At 41.6% G+C, this 22,922-nt stretch overlaps 2 protein-coding genes across 3 annotated transcripts; both read left to right on the top strand.

The window, feature by feature from the left end:
• Nucleotides 1–1,110: 1,110 nt before the first annotated feature.
• On the top strand, nt 1,111–8,693 carry rrm2 (ribonucleotide reductase M2 polypeptide; the record flags this gene model as incomplete). Of its 2 annotated transcripts, XM_080744311.1 has the most annotated exons (10): nt 1,111–1,233; nt 3,100–3,189; nt 3,292–3,360; nt 4,439–4,585; nt 4,902–5,018; nt 6,188–6,416; nt 6,606–6,739; nt 6,911–7,015; nt 7,101–7,214; nt 8,044–8,693. In XM_080744311.1, the coding sequence occupies 10 exons, from the start codon at nt 1,213–1,215 to the stop codon at nt 8,194–8,196; spliced, it is 1,179 nt and encodes a 392-aa protein (XP_080600437.1). In that variant the 3' UTR covers nt 8,197–8,693. The 2 variants fall into 2 exon arrangements, with proteins under 2 accessions (XP_080600437.1, XP_080600438.1); XM_080744312.1 differs by lacking the exon at nt 1,111–1,233 and having other exon boundaries at nt 3,094–3,189.
• Nucleotides 8,694–9,955: 1,262 nt separating this feature from the next.
• On the top strand, nt 9,956–20,400 carry LOC308300573 (galectin-8-like). Its single transcript, XM_080744442.1, has 9 exons — nt 9,956–10,061; nt 11,468–11,556; nt 12,173–12,383; nt 14,888–15,007; nt 15,633–15,683; nt 15,953–15,979; nt 16,455–16,543; nt 17,572–17,740; nt 19,018–20,400. Exons 1-9 carry the CDS (start codon nt 10,023–10,025, stop codon nt 19,165–19,167), a joined length of 945 nt encoding a protein of 314 aa, XP_080600568.1. The 5' UTR covers nt 9,956–10,022; the 3' UTR covers nt 19,168–20,400.
• Nucleotides 20,401–22,922: the final 2,522 nt, after the last annotated feature.

The raw sequence follows: 22,922 nt of genomic DNA on the forward strand, positions 1-22,922 counted from the left end.
ACCCTCTGTTGAATACCCCTGGTCTATCCTCCTATTCTTCTATCTTCTTATGTGCTTTACCAGCGGCTTAACCAGAGGTTTGAAGACATTTATTTTTTATTTTTACTTTTTTCATTGGCTTTAGAAAACATACATTTACATTGCCAAAGCAGAAGTGTACACAATACAATACAGACAGAACAAAATATGTACAAGAGAAAGGAGTGTAACAGTTTTCATACATGTATCAAGGTTACATGCAGGCGGTGCAGGGATATATTAATAGTCTTTCTCACTCTCTCCTTATAAGTAGTCCTTACGGAAACAACTACAAGTTGATGGAGCGTGCACGAGGAAAATTCCTCACACAATAAAAGGAAAACGAAGTAATACATCAAATGCATAGATGTAGGATCGTAGGAAACCAATAACCTAGCAAGTAGCATCAGTCTAACATCTAAACAACAGTCTAATATGAAAAAATAAGATTATCCTATACCAGGCCTGTAATTTTGTAATTTTAGGGGCAAGGCCACTTGGCCTTTGCGATTTTAGTCAATTGAAAGAATTTGTTGAATTTAATGGTTAGGTTGCAGTGAGGAGAAAGTGGTACAGGCATTAAGGCCACTGTGCCCTCGGGCATGTCATTTTTTGGAGGGGCACAAGGCCAAACTGAGGGGCAACGCCATGGCCTTCATGAAATTCCTGCCCTGATCTGTACAATGAAACTATATACACTATGATGCCAGGTCTACAAATGAATCTGGCAGCTGTCTACATAACATGCTAACCAGGTTGACCTGGTTAGCATGTCAATAGCAATCTACCAGGCTATCTTTGCATTGTAAAATAAAACATGATAATATTAGAAAAATGTTGACTCATTTAGTCAAATTTGCTCAAAACAGATAGGCACTGAAAGTGGTTGAAAACTCAAGTAAAGTTCCTCTTCCAAGTCTATAGCTCTACCCACCGGTAGGCGGCAGTGTGTCTGGTCAGTGGCTGCTTCACGTGAAGAGCACCTTCTCACGCTCTTGTTGTCTTTGCTTTCAGCCAACCAGAGCCTCTGTTGTTGTTGCGAGGCGGAAACAGCTGATCCTCTCTGCCTTGGCCTGCAGTCGCAGTCAGGCAGATTTTTCAGCAGAGAAAGGTTATTTTTTTAGAGGAAACTGTTGTCGATAATGTTTAGTATTTCTGCTGGATAGAGGAGTCACGTTACCATTAAAATAGCAGATGGAAATACACAATTACTCGGTAATTTGAGCTGATTATACATGGATGTTACGGGATGTTTTTGGTCAGAAAAGGCACAAGAGGAAAGCGAGCTAGCTTATTGTTTGTTCATCCTGTGGCTGTGGATAGTATACGTGGAACACAAGAATGCGTTAATATATCGAACCTGATCTTAAATGCACAAACAGTTGCTGGTCGGTAATGTTTGTGGGTATGAACATTTGGCACGTATGTGTGTCCCGTATGTTGCCGCTAAACTGCGGCCGCTAATGTACACAATTAGAGAAAGCGCGCTGGCGGGAAACAAACCCATAAATGGTATTGTTCTAAAAACTACTTGTGTGCTGAAGCAGCGATGCTTCCTGTTTAACAACACTGGTGTTGAAATGATTGCATCAGTCATTGCTGTATATTCACAATAATTTGTTATTACAATAATAACCCCGCTCTTTTATACTAGCTGTAGTGCTTTCTTTATTAGGTCTGATCATTTGAAGGTTCTCTGAAGGAGAGAAGGTTCTGTTCTTATGAGAAATGGTTCGTTGATTGATTGATAACTTATTAGCAGTTCGCATAGGAAAAGTACAGTTCAGATATACAAGGTCTACCAATAGGATTTAACCACAAGAAAGCACATTAGGGTCCTTTTATACGCAATTCATTAATCTATGTCTCCCAATGATTAATGAATTATAAGATTACAACGCAGACTTTTAGCTGACGCAAGATCAGAGTAATTGTTATGAAACATTTTATATAAAACCTTTATAAAGGGGGGGGGGGTCATGATCATTTAAATAGAGTGCAAACAAAATTGTGTTGCAAAGTTGCGACATGATCAACCTCAAACAAACCTAGCATCATCTGTTTAAACAACATGCCTATCTACAGTAAATAACATTCTTGGCATTTGAGGACAAGCAAATAGTTGTGTATCTTATTTCAGCTGTGTGTAAACGCATGCATAAATGCTAACAAGGAAGTATCCAACAACACTAGCGTATTTAACCAAATGGATGGTTTATGGGTCCATTTGGTTCCATTTCACTCAGTCAGAGACCTGTAAGGGTCCATTTAAAACCCCATCAATGAAACTCGAGGGTCCCTGAAGAACCCCACTTTGACATAGATATATTGACGATATCTTTGACAGATAGAAACTGTCATAGATATTGACAGTTTCATATCTATGATCTAAAGCAGTGTTTCTCAAAGTGGATTATTCTAGGGACTTTGTGCTGTGTGTGGATTCCTTTATGTAGTTCTAAATCGACCCATACAAGTCTGTAACTAACACCAATTTAGGGTCCATTTGGTTCCATTTGTACAATGTCAGAGTTGAGGGGAGACCTTGAAATGTAAAGGTTTGAGATGCACTGATCTAAAGTTATATATTTTTTTAGTATAAAGTGTTTTCATGAACGGGGTTTTATAACTTTCTTTTCCTCGATATGTTGTGTAAGCCTTTTTATTCGTTCCATTATAAAACTCCCAACTGTTGACGCGGCACCAGACAAAGGCGTTTAAAAATCTCCCGCAATAATTGTCAGTGGGCACGTGAGCGCGCGGACTGCGCCCTGATTGGCTCGTGGTTTCCGGGGTTTGAAGGCAGCTCAGCTGATTGGCTCCCAGCCGGCATGAAACTTAAACCCCCAACAACAAGGCGAGCTCTCATTGGTTGACGCTGGCAGCTGCCGCCAGGGTTCGAATAAAAAAGGACGGAACAGCTGCGGTTTTTAGTCTTGTAGTCTGATCCGTGCTGCAGTGCTCGTCTGTGTCCGCCTTGTAATTAATAGAGTAGTTTTTCTTTTATTTGCACTATCATTTTAATCGTTTAACTTAACTTATTTCTACCGTCTGTTTCCACGTCAAATATTAACAATGCAGGCTGCTCGCACTCCCTTCTCTGTAAAGAACGAGAACTCCGTCTCCTCCCAGATCGGCAACATGTCTCTGAAAGTGAACAAAGAAAACACGGTAAGCGATCACATTTTGAAATTAACGTTGATTAAAGCTTTGTTTGTTTGTGGATTAATTCACAATATCTGTCATTGATTGTGATCTTATTGTTTTTTTTAGCCGCCAAGTCTGAACTCCACCCGAGTCCTAGCGTCCAAAACCGCGCGTAAAATCTTCGACAATACCGAGGTGAGTCCGTCTTAACATTTTATTGCAATGGTTCTATGACATGACAACGCTAAATCGTATAAAACATCCGTTTCTTTATGTTTCCCACGTTGAATATTTTGTTATTTTGGTGGGCTTTTGTGATACGTGGCGCCTAAATAGACCTAACATGGCGCCAACGAAGACTGCAACAAAAGACAACATTGATAACAGCAGTTTCAAGTTGTATGCACAGTTGACGGAGAATAACATGACTAAGGCCGATTCATTATAGATTTATTTTTGTTTTGTCTCCGAATTGTCCCGTGACCTAGATTTGGCGATTTGGCTATCTAAAATGGTGTCTGACCTAGTTTCTCATTCAGTCCCATTCATCCTACCCTACCCTATGATGGTGCAATTCTAAATTGTGTACATTATGTACTACCTAGTCTATGGTCACTCAATGTATAGCGTATATTTTGCACACTTGTATTTTTACACTTATTGGTATTAGTACCTTGCTACTTGTATTTTATTATTGATATGCTAGTGTTTCACAGGTCTGTAGATAAGACTTTATTGTCTATTCCTATTTACACTGACTATACATATTGTCCAGGATTAAAAATTAAATAACTTTTCCACTGTCCCTGCTAAACAGCCACTGGTCTGTACAGTCTTTGCAAATGTAATGCCACTGCACACCAGAATTCAATCTCACAAATATGTGAAGTGAGATGATTTCATTAATCGTCTCGCGAAGCTTGGCCAATGCGGTATAGGATGAGGCAGGGCATACGTGCAAAGTCAGCTGTAGGAGCGGTTTTGGCACCGCTCAAGTGTGTGCACATTAACTTTAACTACACATTAGGATGGCATCTGTTGCTAATGAGCAGGGTTTGCAATGATGAATTGCCATGGGTCCCGATCTCAGCCGTATGATGAGGGCTGAGTGCCGGTACTCTCTGCTCAGTGGGCCTGTAGGCTACTCTGGCAGAGGTGTACTGGCACGATAGACTTCAGTCTGAGCTAACCCTCTTAACGCCACAGTCTGTCAACTGAAAAGTATCATCATGTGATATTTGTCATGACTAATCACCAGATTCTTCTTTTTAAGGCTAAGACCAAAGCTGCGAAGAAGTCCGTGGAAGACGAGCCTCTCCTTAAAGAGAACCCAAGACGCTTTGTCATCTTCCCCATCCAGTACCATGACATCTGGCAGATGTACAAGAAGGCTGAGGCCTCCTTCTGGACAGCTGAGGAGGTGAGGATGTAACGCATGGCAGTAAATATGAACCACTGGTATGAGAAGTTTAAGAAGTAGCTAGCATGTAGCGTTAAACAGGGTTTGCAATGATGAGTGGCGCAGGGGTACGGACCTCAGCCGTATGATGGGGGCTGAGTGTCGGTGCACCCTCTGCTCAGTGGGCGTGTAGTCTACTGGCAGAGACGTACCGGCATGATATAGACGCCTGACTGAGCTCAACCTCTTAACAAACTCGGTCAGCTGATGAGTACTGACATTGATTGAAGTACTGATGGTGTTTCACAGTAGATGTTAATGCTGTTGTCTGTTTCAGGTCGACCTTTCCAAGGATGGGCAGCACTGGGAGTCCCTGAAGGACGAGGAGAGGTACTTCATCTCGCACGTCCTGGCCTTCTTCGCAGCCAGCGACGGCATCGTCAACGAGAACCTGGTGAGCTTTACTTTCTGATAGCTGCAGCCCTAGTTCCAACACACTTCTCAAACACTGCTCACCGTACTCGGCAAACACATTTTCCATCGCTTAATTTCTCAATCAAAGTAAACATACATTTTTATATTTTCTTTACCCTTCATTGCAATCAGGGTGTTGGCAATGATGAGTGGCGCAGGGGTACGGACCTCAGCCGTATGATGGGGGCTGAGTGTTGGTGCACCCTCTGCTCAGTGGGCGTGTAGTCTACTGGCAGAGACGTACCGGCATGATATAGACGCCTGACTGAGCTCAACCTCTTAAACATATAATCGCTCAACTGAGTAATTCACAATTCTTTGTTGATTTTGTAGTGTATTGGTCTTTTACAAATGGTGGAGCTGCAAGCTTTTTTTGTTGCCACTGTTAAAGGTATATTCAGTGATTGTATTTCATTCAAATAAAAATACAATTGGTACATTTTCCATTCATTCTCCTCACTAGAATGTGTGCTGACCATATAAAGACTTCCACCATGGCCCGTGTTACGAGCATAGCTAGATTCGGTTTTCAGAGGTGGCCAGCCAGTGCTCGACCAATCAGGGTAGAGTATGGCCGTAGTTATGTTATGACGTTTAGTTATGATGGTCAAAATAAAAGTTTTGGAAACCACAGTTGCTCTGAATTAAGAACGTCTGCTAAATGCCTAGATTGTAAACTACTGAACTCATGAAATGCCACAGTCTCGTAGTAAATCAGTATCATACATATCCTGAAGCTGGAGACGTAGGCCTACCAATATTCAGTGATTGGGTCTAATGATCAAAACGACATTATAATGGTGTAAAAAATCGCTAAAAAAATAAACATTTCCACGCTGTAAGGCCAATAATGGACAAGATGACCCCCGGCCACTTTCATTATCACTGAATGCACCTTTAAGCATTAACATTTGGCAACACTGAAGGGTCTGACAAGATGAAGAGTTGAGATTTTTATTTCGCCATATGCCTTACAAATTAACCGTTCAGCTATCCAGCCTTCGTAAGTGTCGGGTCACCTAAAAGCTTGCAATGTATTACGTGTTGAGACCTTGTAGATCTGCTATTTACTAAGTTTTGTTACTGCAACCACTAGTATATTTCCAGTTGTTCAACTGTGGCTTGTTATTTCCCCTCTCCGGTCACTAGGTGGAGCGCTTCACCCAGGAAGTCCAGGTGACGGAGGCCAGGTGTTTCTATGGTTTCCAGATTGCCATGGAGAACATCCACTCTGAGATGTACAGCTTGCTCATCGACACATACATCAAAGACCCAAAGGAGAGGGATTATCTGTTCAATGCCGTCGAGACACTAGAGTGTGTAAAGAAGAAGGCTGACTGGGCGCTCAACTGGATCGGCAACAAGGACGCTGCTTTCGGTAGGCTGTTGGGTCACTTCGTCTATGGAGTTTAAAATTACACCTTAAGATTTATTTTTTGGCTTATGCCTTTATTGTTTGGACAGTTTGGGCCAAAATTGCACCCTCTTAACAGTCTGTCAAAGCAGTCATGATTGGTCAACTTGCCCCTAATGCAGCTCTTGGTAACAAAACATTTTGTCATTCTAGGAGAGCGTGTGGTGGCCTTCGCTGCTGTAGAAGGGATCTTCTTTTCTGGCTCCTTCGCTGCCATTTTCTGGCTGAAGAAGAGGGGGTTGATGCCCGGCCTCACCTTCTCCAACGAGCTTATCAGCAGGGACGAGGTATGTAATGTATCCATTGTGTCAGTTCACATTCACGATCAGAATGGACATGGTTGTTTAGAGCACCAATTTCCATTGCAAAGTACCGATATGCATAGTCTTATGCAGAACAATACCCAACTTCAAATGTACAGATGGCTAACCTATTTTCCATGCTTCCTCTTATTGCAGGGTCTACACTGTGACTTTGCATGTCTGATGTTCAAACACCTGGTAAACAAGCCGTCTAAGGAGACTGTCACAGATATCATCAAGAATGCAGTGGCTATTGAACAGGTGGGTTCAATTGTGATAATCGTCCTTGTGGTGTAAAACTTTTGGTGTTATGATTCTGATTTTAACGGTCCTGTTCGCTGTCCAGGAGTTCCTGACTGAGGCCCTGCCTGTGAAGCTGATCGGCATGAATTGTGACATGATGAAGCAGTACATCGAGTTTGTGGCAGACAGGCTGATGCTGGAACTGGGCTTTGACAAGGTAAGGCATCTCATAAGAATCTGACTCGGGCAGCACCTTGTCTTTAGTTCATCCAGTGATTTTGGGTGTTCTGGATTTAATTGTGTAGTCTGATGGGTGCAACAACTTCAATCTGAATTTGACTAGGCTGGTATGCAATCCAACATGTAACAAGTGTAAACGAACAGGCATGTTGGCCACAGCTTTCCATTGGCCCGACATCAACGTGGCTGCCATATTGTTCCAGGCAAACGCTCAGAACTTTCCGACAATTTTGGTTTAGTTTATGCATGATACTGGGGTAAATGAAATGTGGGTAACTTAAAAATGTTTTGCATAGTAACAGTCATTTTTATAGAACAAATTACGAGTCAACACTAGATGCAAAAATAGGCATATCTTGCATGTCACAGAAGTTGTCTAGACTCATGCCTGATTAATGCCTACCAATATGGCAGCAACATTGATGTACACCATGTGGTGTCTAGGTAGTAGGTGGCCAAAATCAATGTATGGATATTAAATTTACATTGTGACAGGTGCACAGTTGGCCCTGTCCCTAAACGGGGGCTTGCAATGATGAGTGGCGCAGGGGTACGGACCTCAGCCGTATGATGGGGGCTGAGTGTCGGTGCACCCTCTGCTCAGTGGGCGTGTAGTCTACTGGCAGAGACGTACCGGCATGATATAGACGCCTGACTGAGCTCACCCTCTTAAACATGCTCTCAACTGAGTTATCTGCACACTGGATATTTTTCATTGCTGCGACTCGGCTATAGATTAAGTGAATGTTTGTAAACTGCATCCCTGATACTTGTAAATGATTAAGATGTTTTTTTTTGTGTTCTAGCTCTACAAAGTAGAGAACCCATTTGACTTCATGGAGAACATCTCGCTGGAGGGAAAAACCAACTTCTTTGAGAAACGGGTCGGAGAGTACCAGAGGATGGGAGTCATGTCCGGTACTGTTGACAACACTTTCAGACTGGATGCCGACTTCTAAGAGTTCTGTTTGTGGACATAGGACCTCTTGTTGGACACTTGAAAGACTGTTCCGTTGTGATCGTTCTGGAACTTCCTCCACTATCATTTTGACCTCATCGATTTCATCGGGTGTTGTGTTTGCCATTTTGTCTGGAGTCTGAATGTTGGCTTCTTTGTCTTAACAATGTGAACACGCCACTATCAGGTTAACGTGTCAACATTTAGTGTTAACTGCCTATAGTCACTGGGTTGCAGCATTCACTAGCCAACTTCACTGGAACTTTCAGACGGGGACCTAAATTATATTTTTATACCTCCATGTCTGTCTTGCAGACATTTTGTTCACTTGTGTAAACTGCTTCAGCAGCACTGCAGCCCTGGTTTTTATGTTTTGGTTTGTATAGTAATTTTAAGCTACTCTGGCGCTTGTATGTATGCAGTACTTGTTTTAATGTAGTCTGTCTTAACATATTTTAGTTGTGTTGACTTGTACAGTTCTTTTGTAATTAAAGTTGACTTGAGCTCTAGATTGCTGTAGGTCGTGTTTTTCTTGGTTCACAAAACGTCAATTTTAGATAAGACAGCTTTTTGTACTTGTATCTCTTCTACTCAACTCATCTGTCGTAACATTACAAGAAAGTTTGGTTTACATGGGTAAAAGGGTCAAAGTTTGGTTTACATGGGTAAAATGGTCAACTATAGTTTTAAGTGATTTAAGGCCATAGTGTGACAGTTCTGATGCAGGGTTCTACATGTAGGTACTAGACTATTCTTGCTGCTGCAGCTTCCTCAAAATGAAAAGATAGACCTACATTACTAATCCAATAATGCCCCCCTAGCTTTTATAGCTGCCCTAAACTGCAGCTTTCAGTGAGATCAAATAAAGTCTTCAGGCAAGGAACTACATTTCAACTTTGCATCTACTCCATTTGAATTAACTGCTGCAGTAAACCATTATGACTACTCTAAAATGAGGTTGACCTGATTTCAGCCTTCATAATTATCTAGTGAAGTCGGAAGAACCAATGGTGGCGAAAATGTTCATGTTTTTAATATCTGAGTACAGACCCCACATTACTGGGCTAATTAACTAGAAACCACAGCTTGTGTTGGCCTTTCCACTGATGTTTCCACACACAGTTGCTTGTAAAATTATGTCATCACTTCTGGGTCATAATGCTGAAAAGGTTTGAGCACTTGTCCACTAGGGGGTAGTGTTGCTATATACAATGTTTATGGAACCATAGGAGGCAAACGGTGTAGCAGCTCTTTTATAACTCTTTGGTAGCACGTAGCAGCAGCCTAGTTGAATTTAACCTGCACTATGTCATGCTTATAAATAATGCAACAAACGTTTGCTTGATTTCTGTTCAATCACGTCGGGTATTTTGTTGCATTAAATTTCTCTTTACAGTCGAATCAACTATATTCACGTGTGTATTTTTGGGGGTTCCAAACGTCAAACAATGGCAACCATTTGTACATCGTGTAATTGTATGAGTATCATTACTTTGGCTTGTTGAAAGGGGAATTCTCTAGAATGGTTGTGTATTTGATTTAAGAGAGTGTATTGGTCTCACGTGACACGTTAAAGAAAGGACCTTATTACAAGGATGAGACGAATATCACACATTTTGCTTACATTTTCTAAGTAATCGTTCCACGGTGGGAACATCCACTTCCTGCTTTCCGTGCAACAACTCATCCTTGGCATTCTCAACCTTGCTGTCTACGTAGACGGAAGTAAACAGAGATGTCAAGTTTAGTGTTTTTTTGGCGGAGCATCGGATTAGCGACGGACGGTGCACTCTTCTGTGTTCTAATTATTAAACAATATTATTAAACATGTCCGTTACGACCCCGAGGCAGGCGTTTTTGAACCCGGTGAGATCTCTCTCTTTATTATTGACATTTAATAAATTGGGTATGTTTACACTTTACCGAGACGAGACCATTAATATTCATAATAAGGATAGTTTGTGCGGTTAGCACCAGCCTGGCAGTCATGAGGTTTATGCTAGATCGATGGCGCAGTAGTAGAGCTTGTTGATCAAATACCAGTACTCCAATGTTACTTAGTAAAAGTATCAATGCTGCAATGTATAAATGTACACATTTATACAACTCTTTTGAAAATAGCTAATCTACAAGCTCACATCGCGATGCTTGTATCGGCTATTTTCAAAAGGCCAAAATGTATAGGGTTGAAATGGTTAATGTATGTTTTGTAATAATAATCAATCTATAAAGTAAGTAACTAGGGTTTCAAACAAATGTAGTGGATTAAAAGTACAATATTTGGATCTGAGATGATGTGGAGTAAAAGTAAAAGTACAGAAAATTGGAAATACTCCAGTAAAGTAAAAGTACCTCAAAACTGTACTAATAAGTACAGTATTTAAGTAAATGGAAATGCACTTAGTTACTTTACACCACTGCTTAAATAAAAGTAAAATTACTAGAACTGTTCCGGGACTCATCCAGGCGAGACATGAATCCATACATTGAGTGCCAGAGAGCTCACATGTGTGGATTCCACACATTACAAACAAGTTTCTGGCACTATGCCATCTAGTATCCTCAGGGTCAGGGAATCATTGTAGGCCACTTTAAAGCCTCCGAATGCTACTTCTCTTGTATGTGCACACACAAGAAATCTGTAATGGGATTGCAGAAGAATGCTTTCAAAAGTGCACACTTGACACACTTGACAGGACCTGAACACAAAGTACTGAACACAAGCTAGGCCTATATATTTTTTTTTAAATCGTCGCAGAAGACGTAAAAGTACAAACATTTTTAAATATTCCAGTATAAGTAAGAAATACCTCAAAATTGTACTTACAGTACATGTACTTAGTTACTTTCCACCACTGTCAAACACCGAAGTAGTGTTAATTCTTCTGCCAAGCCTCGACAGTCTTCCTCTGTCTGAAAGTTGACATTTGATATCTCTTCTGTTGCCCTAAAGGCTAAACTTCATTACGATGAACGTCAGTAGATACAAATTGAAATAAACATTAGCTTAAGTTATAATGAAGTGCATGGGCCTTTTTGTTCCAAGTCTTCCTGATGTCCTTGCCTTGGATCAAGACTATCCAAGGCTATCTATCTATAGATGCATATTGATTTTTACAAAAGTTATAGTCAGACTCGATAAAATAAATCTGATAGTCTGGATTCAAGGCTACTGATGTCCTGTGTTCTTTTAGTCATGCTTACAAATCTTGTTTTTCATTATAATAGGGAAATGTTGAATGAACAATCATGTCTGGTGGATTCCATTACAGGTTGTTCCATTTGCTGGGACCATCCTGGGTGGCCTGCTCCCAGGGGAGATGGTTCTCATTCAGGGGTCTGTGCCCAGCAATGCTGACAGGTATCCATGATGAAAATAATATTGTGGAAGAAACAATGCAAACGGAATGCTTACTTTGTTCCTTTGTTTTTTAAATATCAAATGTCACACATTGGCTGTGTTTGGGATGTACCAGCCATTGAGGTCTGTCTATTGACAAAGATAAATGAAGAGAGCATTCAGTTGAGGTGAATCCTTACAGGTCTGTAACTCTGATAGCGTACACATGGAACCAAATGGACCCTTACTGGTCCATTTGGTACACTCTGGGTTAATTTAACGCTGATCATTTTTACGGTGTAGATTGCTGTCCCAGAGATAAAGAATGTTATTACATTTTCTAATGCATAATGGGAGGTCCTTTTATTGATTGATTGAGTATTTTATTAGACAAAGGTGGAGAACATAACAAGTATAGTCAATACATTAAAGAATGTAGTACAGTACAAGTACAGTTAAACACCCTGCCTAAAAGGAACACCGCAAATAAGTCTTTCTACAGCCTTTTTTACGTCGCAAGTCCTACGTATTCAACTCATGGTTATACAACCTTGACATTAAAAAGGTTTATAAGCACTAGTTTTTAAGAGATTATGATCACGTCCCATCGCCATCTGATCTCCTTGCTGTGTTCCAGGTTTCAGATCGACTTTACGTGCGGCAGCAGCGTGAAGCCCAGAGCAGACGTAGCGTTCCACTTCAACCCTAGGTTTAAGAGGTCTCCAAGCATTGTGTGCAACACCATGCAGAACGAACGATGGGGGAAAGAGGAAATCCTGTCCCACACGCCTTTCAAACAAGGATCAACGTTTGAGTTGGTCGTCCTCGTACAAACACAGAGCTTCAAGGTGAGAGAGAACAGGAGTGTATTAAACACAAGGACAAACAAAGCATTGTTTGACATAGGACTGCTTTTTATTCTGTCCGTGTTGAAGTAGGCTCCTCATGCCCCAGGCAGAACACAAGATGTGATGACGTTGTTGTAACTTGTTGAAACGGATGTCATGTTGTTGTCTAAATCAGTCTTTTTCACTTCCCGTCGTGTGGTAGAGTCGTATGAAAGTGTGTGACCCATGGTCCCCTGGGGGACTTTCAGGGACAGTAAAGTTGGTGTGAGATTCATCAAAACAAGATGGGTCTAATATATCGGCAAGATTAGTCCCAGACAAACACACAGGCTCACAGACCCATTTGTAGACAGCTTCCCTCTTACAGGTCCACACCTTATAAATTATTATTTGTTTTATACATGTATATATTATCCACTATATCCTGCACTGTGGTCTTGCCTCTACAAGCAAACAAAGTGAAAGTCACTAAGAGAATGGGAAACTTACCTAGGCTGTTGTTGATGATCAATACATGTGAAAACTGCTTCATAAGATCAATGTTGGTGTGACTAAGAGATTCACTGAAAAAAGCAAGTACATATTTTAATGTACATGGGAAAACAGGTAGAGATTGATTTCATGGCTGATACTACAATTAACACACACACACACACACACACACACACACACACACACACACACACACACACACACACACACACACACACACACACACACACACACATAAATTAACTCATTCAGAGCCCCAGACATTAACGGATTATAATGTCCAAAGTGCCTCCTTCAGGTCCCATTCACTTGCGTTGTCTTATTTTGAAGGCCAGAAGTCCACCGCGCAATCACTTCCGGTCTGACGTCATCGGATCGTGCGCCGGAACCGATCCGTGTCCACGTGGAGTTGTGTAATGGCCGACCGGGAGCTTTTATAACTGTGTAACATAAGCGAGCATCTGCCTCCATCCTAGCTTCTAAAGTGTAGTTTTGAGATAATGGACATTAAAGATGAGATCCCCCGTCCACCTCAATGTTATGGATGGGACTATTTTGTGCTCGTGGAGCCGTGATGATGCGAAATCAGCGACGGATTTCGTCTCCGGACCGCCGGCGATTCTTCTCGGTAATGTACTCGCCGTTACAGTAATCTATTACTTTTCCCGAGATATCCCGTGAATGGCACTACAGATACTCGAGTACATTTCGCGAGACATCTCGCGAATGGCACTAGATGAGTTAAGACAGACAGACACACACACACACACACACACACTCACACTCACACACACACACACACACACACACACACATAAATGAAGACAGACACATTAACACACATATATTAAGCCACACACAAATGCACACTGTGTGCACATATGTTCACACTAATAAGCCTGGGGAGGCAACACACTGACATACAAGTTGAGTGACATCCCACCCTCTCCTTTGCTGTGGTTGGGCAGGTTGGTCTGCATGTCCTCTCTGAAAGGCCTGTTTATGACAGCTACTGTCTTGCTTGCTTTAGTCACTAATGTCAAGTTTAGTCGTTTACATCCATCTGATGTTGGATCAGTCACCAATTTTATGGCATCTATTTTTTTATACAGCAATGTTATAAATTCCATGTGAGAAAGGGGCTTATTTTAACACAGTATAACTGACACACATAAAGAAAAGAGAGAACACACCTCACATACAGTGAACTAACCCAGTACACACTGACGATGCCTGGGGCTGCATAGGTTTTTCAGAACGGCAGAAAAGAAATCTCCCGACGGTTTGGTGGTTATCGCCTCCAGCCCTAATACTGACACACATGGAACAGAGACAACACCCCTCAATTACAGTGAACTAAAGACTCTTTAACTCATGCACTGTATTATGGAAGTTTTCTGCATGTATTTATGTATGTATGTATGTATGTATGTATGTATGAGCGTAACGTTCTGGCTCAGTAGAATCGGACAGGCCTTATGCTGGCAGGACCCTTGACTTAAGGATAATGTCCGGTTGCTTGAGCCCAAAACGCCTCTCTGTGTGAATGGACGTGCTGATTGTTGAGTGAATTTACATTCAGCGAGTGGACATGTTGATGACACTTGTAGTTAACTGAAATCCAGTTTCATTCTGCTTTTTATTAGCGTTTGAGTTGGAAATATTAACAGAACGTCCATGAAATGGCTCATAAGTAACACAGTTCACACTGAAACACACGAAACAGACACAAGACCTGTGGAGATGTTGTAGATTGCAGTTTAACCAGTAGGGGTGGATATTGGCAAGAATCTCGCGATGCAATACGTATCACGATACTTGGGTCACGGAGTTTCAGGACCAGGACTTCTGGTTCCTATGTATGGGAACATATTTTATTTTCCTCAAAGTATCGCGATACTACGGCCTGAAGTATCGATACAGTATTGGCAAATAAACTATTGCGATGTATTGCCATATCGATTATATTGCCCACCCCTATTAACCAGTGAGTTTTTCTTTGTCGTGTCAAGGTGGCTGTTAATGGAGCTCATGTTTTGGAATACAACCACAGACTTGACCTGGACAGGGTTGACACTCTGGCCGTATCTGGAGTGGTCAAACTGGATGCAGTCGGCATTATTCCAAACACTGTGAGTTTGTCATTTTACACAATATACAATATGATTGTTTACAATAAGATTATATCTTTCAAGAATGTCTAGTTTCTTATTAACAGCTGTTATGTTTTAAATTACACTGTTGGGAATTCATAAATTCATGAATGAACATTAAGGTGTTTATGTTAAGTAAGAACTCGTGTTTGATGGTAGAAGAATGTCTCTAGCCTGGCTTGGCCAGACTATATACTAATACAGCTAACTAACTGCAGCAGTATACATCCCCTCCTTGTTTTAACATGGGTGGATTGTCTAGCTGCGCAAGGCTAGAATGTCTCTGGGTTAAAGTAATTTTATTTAACTTAATGGTATCAGTAGACTTATGCACCCTTTGGTTTATTAAGTTAAAGTTAATTGACTGTAGGATTTCTTTAGGGAGAGGATGAGAGGTTTAAATGGCTGTCCATGCCAAGCAAGCACTAAAACTGTAATAACTATTGTCATTATACTGTACTTGTGGAGTGGACTCTGCCATCCACTTCAGTTAGAACGTTTTTTTTAACAATAGTATTAGATGTAGTGCCTGATGTGCACAGCCTTTATTGTGTGTGTGTGCGTGCGTGCGTGTGTGTTATTGTTTGATCTCTCCTGTGTTTAGAGCCCAGTTCCTGTTCCAACCAATCTGAGGACAAACGCCACAGAACCTAGTGTAAGTATTTGATTACACTACTAGTGCAATACCTGTTCCAAATGGTATGTCCGCCATTTGGAACACACATACCCTTTCAGAGCAGGCCGGTTCTGGGAAACCGCTGATCTCAGGAATACATCCGCCAAGTGAGAAGTCGTTTGCATGAATGGTTTTCAAGAAAAGGAAAAAGGAAAGCAGAGATTATTGGATATAGATGTGTACCATGTCAACCCATGTCTGTCTGTCTTTCTTTCTTTCTTTCTTTCTTTCTTTCTTTCTTTCTGCAGTCCTTGCTGTCATCGTCAGGTGACTTGGTGAGTACCTGTTGCATGATGGTAAATGCATAAACCTTGAGTCACGTGACCCAACAGTCAGCTGAAGCTACAAACATGCTTTTATTATCATATCCGTCTACAAATCACAGTGTTCTTTCAGTTATTATTGTCTCCGCCGATCAGAGTAAAACATTGTATGCCCACTCCCTAGAGGCCAAGGAAGAACCTTTGCCCTGCATTTTTCACATCTGCCTTTTATAGTGCCACCAGGAGGCCCACTTATGTAAAACACATTCTTTGATATTACCCCTTCAGATTTTATCCAAAAATCACGCAAATCGGTACACAGTATAGTCAGGTGATTAATTCTCTATAGTCAGATTTCACATTGGTCTATTATAGCGCCACCAGGAGGCCACAATAACCTACCTGACCTGGCGGAGACCTGTGCTGAGAAGAGCTCTGCTTCTACGTTTAAAATGTTTTTGTGCTGAATAAGAATATGTTTTCCCAGAGTCTTCCGTTCAGAGGTCAGCTGGTTAAGGGGCTGAGTGTTGGACACACCATCACCATCAAAGGAGAGACCAGCCTCTACCCACACAGGTACAGACTGACTCAATATAGAGACCAGCCTCTACCCACACAGGTACAGACTGACTCAATATAGAGACCAGCCTCTACCCACACAGGTACAGACTGACTCAATATAGAGACCAGCCTCTACCCACACAGGTACAGACTGACTCAATATAGAGACCAGCCTCTACCCACACAGGTACAGACTGACTCAATATAGAGACCAGCCTCTACCCACACAGGTACAGACTGACTCAATATAGAGACCAGCCTCTACCCACACAGGTACAGACTGACTCAATATAGAGACCAGCCTCTACCCACACAGGTACAGACTGACTCAATATAGAGACCAGCCTCTACCCACACAGGTACAGAGTACAGCCTGACTCAATATAGAGACCAGCCTCTACCCACACAGGTACAGAGTACAGCCTGACTCAATATAGAGACCAGCCTCTACCCACACAGGTACAGAGTACAGCCTGACTCAATATAGAGACCAGCCTCTACCCACACAGGTACAGAGTACAGCCTGACTCAAAATAGAGACTAGTCTCTGCCAGGGTTCCATTTTCGCCCTATTAGCATGACAAATAGCAAAAATGCCGCTATACCTGCTCACAACTCGTGTCCAATCTGGTGCTCCATCTGCTTCAAATAACTTGGAAATTGTCATTTGGACACCAGGGCTACATGGCTCAATGTAATAGTAGGGAGACCACCTCCGACTACTGCAGATGTACTAGTTATATTGTATTAAGATACTTTGCCATACAAAGTCGTTAAAATAATGTTTTATTATTCAATAAGACCGGGAAAGCCTACACATTATACCTTTAAACCCTTTTTTAAATTTAGGTTATAATAAGAGGTTTTTCTGAAAACCTAGGTTAAGATTTGGCGTTAAAAGAATTGGCCTCAGGTCTAAATGGGTTAGAACAAGTCCTGTTTTTCAACTTCAAAACATTTTCTGCAGCAATGTTTGTTTCAAAACCTGCATTTGAATGATTCCTTTGTTCTGTTGTGTGTGTGTATGTGTGTGTGTGTGTTAGTTTCTGTGTGAACCTCAGGGTTGGAGGGGGTACAGACATCGCCCTCCATTTGAACCCCCGCCTGAAGGCAGGACAGTTTATCAGGAACTCCCACCTGTCAGAGTGCTGGGGTCCCGAGGAGACCCACCTGGCCTCCACATTCCCCTTCACACCAGGAGAGTACTTTGAGGTAAAAATCACCTGTTAAAAAAGAGAAAGGGTGTCTTTTTGGCTAAGGAAAAAGGTGCTTTTTTAATCTCTACAAAATGTTAATGGAATCATATGGTATTGCTTGTTTTGGAGCTCCACCTGGTAGAATATTCCTGTATTGTAGCTTAATTCCACATTTTACTTAAATCGTGATTCGTGATGCATGTTGCAAGCCAGGCAGCAACGACTTGCTGCTATATGCATTGCATATACAGGGACATTTCATTCGAACATTCTACTATTGTTCTTTTATTATACATACAGTTTCTTATTGCAAAACACACACACACACACACACACACACACACACACACACACACACACACACACACACACACACACACACACACACACACACACAGTCTTCACATTCACAATCTGTAAGACCTGTGCGATGTGTTGCAAGAGTGCGGACTCAGAGCGCTCTTACCACGTTCAGGTATTTAGACAGATATCCTGTGTTGTGTTTATAGCAAACTAAAGACAGATGTGTCCCCCCTCAAACGCGTACTTGCCCAGTTAGGCAACCCGAAAGCAAACTCCACCTGGTCGAAAGTTTTATTCATATAAACTGCCCGGGCTGCACTTAGTGTCAACCCCTGGGAATAAGTAAGTAAGTAAGGCACTCGGGTGGCATAGTGGTAAAGTCCCTGCCCACCGGCTTTTTTGGGCGTCTGTGCGAACACAGAACACCCGTGTTCAGGGGAGGGAAGCCGCAAATACGGGCTGGAGCAGCACCTGTCAGCAGACAGTGTTTGGCAGCAGCAGTAGGATGAAGGCCCTACTGTACGTCCTCCTGGTGGGGGCTCCTCACTGAAAACAACACATTTCTGAGTTGTCACTGCTGTTGTATCCTACATACAACAGCAGTGACAACTCAGAAATGTGTTGTTTTCTGCAGCTTGGTGTACAAGTACACACCCTGGACATGGCACTAGTACTTTACTGGGAGGCATTGGGTTTTAAAGTGTTTGGTATGACCCGGTCGAGGATCGAACTCCGACCTCCCAATCTCAGGGCAGACACTCTTAACCGCAAAGCCACTGACCCCTGGGAATAACCCACACCAACTCAGGACTCCTGAATTGGTGTAGACTAGTCCACACTCTTGCATCGCACAGGTCTGAAAAATAATGTGGTTTGCAGAAACGCAAATATGCCCTGTGTGGCTTGAGTTGCTATGAGGCTGCAGCCAGACACCTTTTGTACAATCTAAGCAAAGGAATTAACTTGCGTTTGTGTGTGTGTGCGTTCCAGATGATCATCCTGTGTGAAGCTCATTGTTTCAAGGTTGCAGTGAACGGCGTTCATCAACTGGAATACAAGCACCGCGTTCAGGACCTGAGTAGGATCACGGAGCTGGAGGCTTCGGGAGATGTGCAGCTGTTAGGCGTCAAACTCTGGTGACCCTTAACCCCTGACACCCATCCCCCCCAACCCACTGTCCCCCCAACACAGATAGAGAGGCGTTTGATGGCAGACCCCAAGTTGGTTTACGTGTCTACTTCTTGTCATGGTACCTGATCATCACAGAGACCTTCCCAGGAGCCTCCTTTAGAACAGTGTTCTTCAGCTTCATCCTCGGCTCCATCACATAATCTGATTTATACATACAGCAATGTTCACACCGCGATCCGTTGTGAGCTTGAAGATCGGCTATCTTTGGCCGCACGTGACACCGCCGTATGCCAGCGTATAATTTTAAGCATTGAAGATTTTTTTTAATGACGCATTACAACAACATTAATAAAGGTTGATGCCATAACCTGGCATTTGGAATAAAATGACATATTTCATACATTACCATAACTTTGGGACAAAACAAATTAGTGAATGCTCTCCTACGTTTTTTTAATTTAGTAAGACACCAAGGGCTTGGGGAACCCCAGTGCTTACAGTACTGGATGTGGTTTTCAATTAATCGTCTCAATTCCAACCTCACATCTCTGAAACTGAAGTGCACTGTTCACAATTCTATGATCCTGGAAGGTTACACTGGTCATAGTCACTGGCATGAGCTAACATGAACACATACACTTGACTACAGTATAGATCTTGAAATATAAAGGTGTAAAACCAAATAAAAGACAGTAGTATTATGCTTTATTCGTACAATTGTAACCATCGTACGACGACAAGAGTGCAAGCTGTCGTGCAAGCTAGCTGATCTGCAAGCTCATAACGCGTTGCATCACAATGCCTTGTGAGCTTGCAGATCGAAAACTTTGCAGAGCATGACACCATCTTACGATGGTGATGCATCAGGCTTTAGCTTTGCTGGAGGACTTGAACAAACAGTGAACTCCTGAGTCAATGGCAATGCAAATAGAGACTTCCACTTCCAGGCTCATTGAACTGTTCTTTTGAGGTAGATATGAGTATCTTTTGTGTGTACTGTAAATTATGCTCATCAGTAATTATTTACTATTGACTGTTATGATGACTCAGGCTAAACTCAGGCTTGTAATGTGAAGCTATACACTATGATCCGTTAAAATGAAGGAAAGATAATTTTCTCGCACATTACTTTGTTGACATATATTGTAAGGTTGGTTCCAAGATTGTATGTTTCTTAATAACCTTGTCCTTGAAAAGTCTTCTCTCAATATCTTAAAGAAATACAGCTTTTTCATAATCTAATGTCTTAGAATGACTTAATCTTTCCCAGTAACCCACTGTGCTTTTACTGCCATGTTGAATCATTTAAAATGGGTAATGTACTATGTAGACACCCGTATTACGGCCGGGCTGCATGCGTGGGCTGTCTTGTGCGTGTGCTAAAAGCCCCTGGCTACACCAAGGAGGGAGTATACGAATGTGCGGGAGACCAGAGAGTCTGTGTACAAAACACATATGCGCACGTACAAAATAGAACCGATCCTATTTTTATCCGGGGTTCACGCTATCCGTGCGCCTGGTGTAGCCGGCTGAATTGATATACATTGGATCTTTCAAAACGCGCGCACGCCCCGCATACGCACACGAAAGCCTTGGTGTAGCCCGGCCGTTAACATCCACATATTGGATACATACAGTACAGGGTTCCCACGGTCATGAAATTCCTGGAAATATTTTGAAATTAGAAAAATATTTTTCCAGTACTGGAAAAGTTTTGGAATTGATCAAGGGTCCTGGAAGGTCCTGAAAAGAAAATAACTATGCATTGTCTTTGGTTATTGATTTTGTTAATACCTCTGAAATGACAAATTAAACATTGGCCAAATTGTCAAATATTAGAGGCAGAAATTGTGAAAATAGCAGATCTACATGCTCACAACGCCTCGCGTTGCGAGGCGTTGTGAGCTTGTAGATCGGCTATTTTCACAATAAAACCGTGTTATACAAAATTCCTCAACTCTCTTCAAATATGATTATTTCGGGGGGTCACAGCCTGAAAAGGTTGAGAACCACTGGCATACACTACCTGTCTTTGGGCATTGCACACGGGAGTAAGCGACTTGTTATTGAGCTGAATTATTGTTATATAGTCCTGGAAATCGGGTTAAATATTCTGGAAAGGTTTTGGAAAAGTTTTGGAAATTAATTGGTAAATATGTGTGGGAATCCTGTACATAGCCGTACAACTCAAAACTACTGTATGTGCTCTCATATCTTGTACGCAAGTAGTAGTAGTTGAAGCTGTTCAGATGTCAGTTGCTTATCAGACAGAGTTTTTTGTCTTCGTTCAGGGAATGTGGGTGTTCATATAGGGATTCTAATCTCTTGACCAAAGAGTGCATCGTATTCAGGGTTAAAGGCTTGTGGTTGATGCAACACAAATATTGTATTTTTAGCTGTATTTTCACACAGACATAATTAAAACATTATCTGATCTCATAAAATGTCAGATAAAATAAGATTCTATTATATTGATCCCCGGGAAGGAGAAAGGATTGTGTATTATTGGTTATTAGGTTAAGTTTGTTTTGCACTGATGATTGTGACTGGTTGTCATATTCTGTGTGAGTTTGTCTAGCTATACTTATGGGGACTAAACGCATGTTCACTCTGACATTGTGGGGACAAGTAAGTCCCCACAACGGTTAGGTATAGGGATAGAGGTTAGGGTAAGGCCACAGGACTTGCATAAAAATGAATGGAAGTCTATGTAATGTCCCCACAGGTGATGTAAATACAGTATATATATATTGTGTGTGTGTGTGTGTGTGTGCGTGTGCGCACGCGTGTGCGTGTATACACACACACACACAGTATATATAGTTTGGGCATGTCATTACAGGCAAAAATCTTCGAACTGTTTCCAAAGAACTAACTGATCTACAAAATATGTAAACAGAGGCAGAACAACCATGTGCTATCAGGAAATAAGACGGCAGAATAACTGGTTTGACTATAGCAATAGAATTATAATAGTTTAAAAACCTACTGTTTGCATGTTAATACAGTATGGATTCATACAAGTTAATGACTTAGGGCGACTAAAACATTAAACGCAGTTCTATACCTAAGTAACCCATTGAAGCAGTAAGTCTTTACAATACAAACTATCCAATGCTCTACTATGCAAATACTCATAAATCTACCAGAGACTTAATATAATTTTGTTGTTGCTGTTTTATTTATGATCAATGTCATTTCTCACCCTAGAACAAATGTAAGCTGCTCTGTCCTGTATGCTTAACAGCAGGAAACTGACAAACTAACAAACAAACAAACAATAAAAAACGATTTAGTGTTACACCTACCGTATATGCCGTTGTTGCTTTTGTTTGAACAGTGTCCTAGTATTGTAAAATATCATAGTATGGCAACTTTAATCATTCATTCACAACAATATTCATTCTTTATCTGTAATCTTATATCTTTGCCAGAAGATGTCACTCTAATGCATGTGTTATTAGCTGGTTCCCATTCACAACTCAATTCTGTCTCACACACAAACACACACCCATACCTCATCTTTTACTGATTTAGGATCCACTAATTAATTTGCTGTCGTATTCACGTTATTCCTGGCCCCGCCCCCGGCTTCCTGTTCATATCCTGAAAGAGCCGGAGGCTGAAAAAGCTGGCCTGAAAAACATCATTTGGTTTCCTGTTGTCCTTGCATTAAAGTGTCAGTAGTTGGCGTTCTGGGCTCTGTATGTACCTGGGTTGCCATTACTGCTTATAATAAGCAATTAGTGTCTTTTAAAAAAATA

The sequence above is a fragment of the Nannobrachium achirus genome (assembly GCF_963921795.1).
Source record: "Nannobrachium achirus genome assembly, chromosome: 16".
Taxonomy (NCBI): Eukaryota; Metazoa; Chordata; class Actinopteri; order Myctophiformes; family Myctophidae; genus Nannobrachium; species Nannobrachium achirus.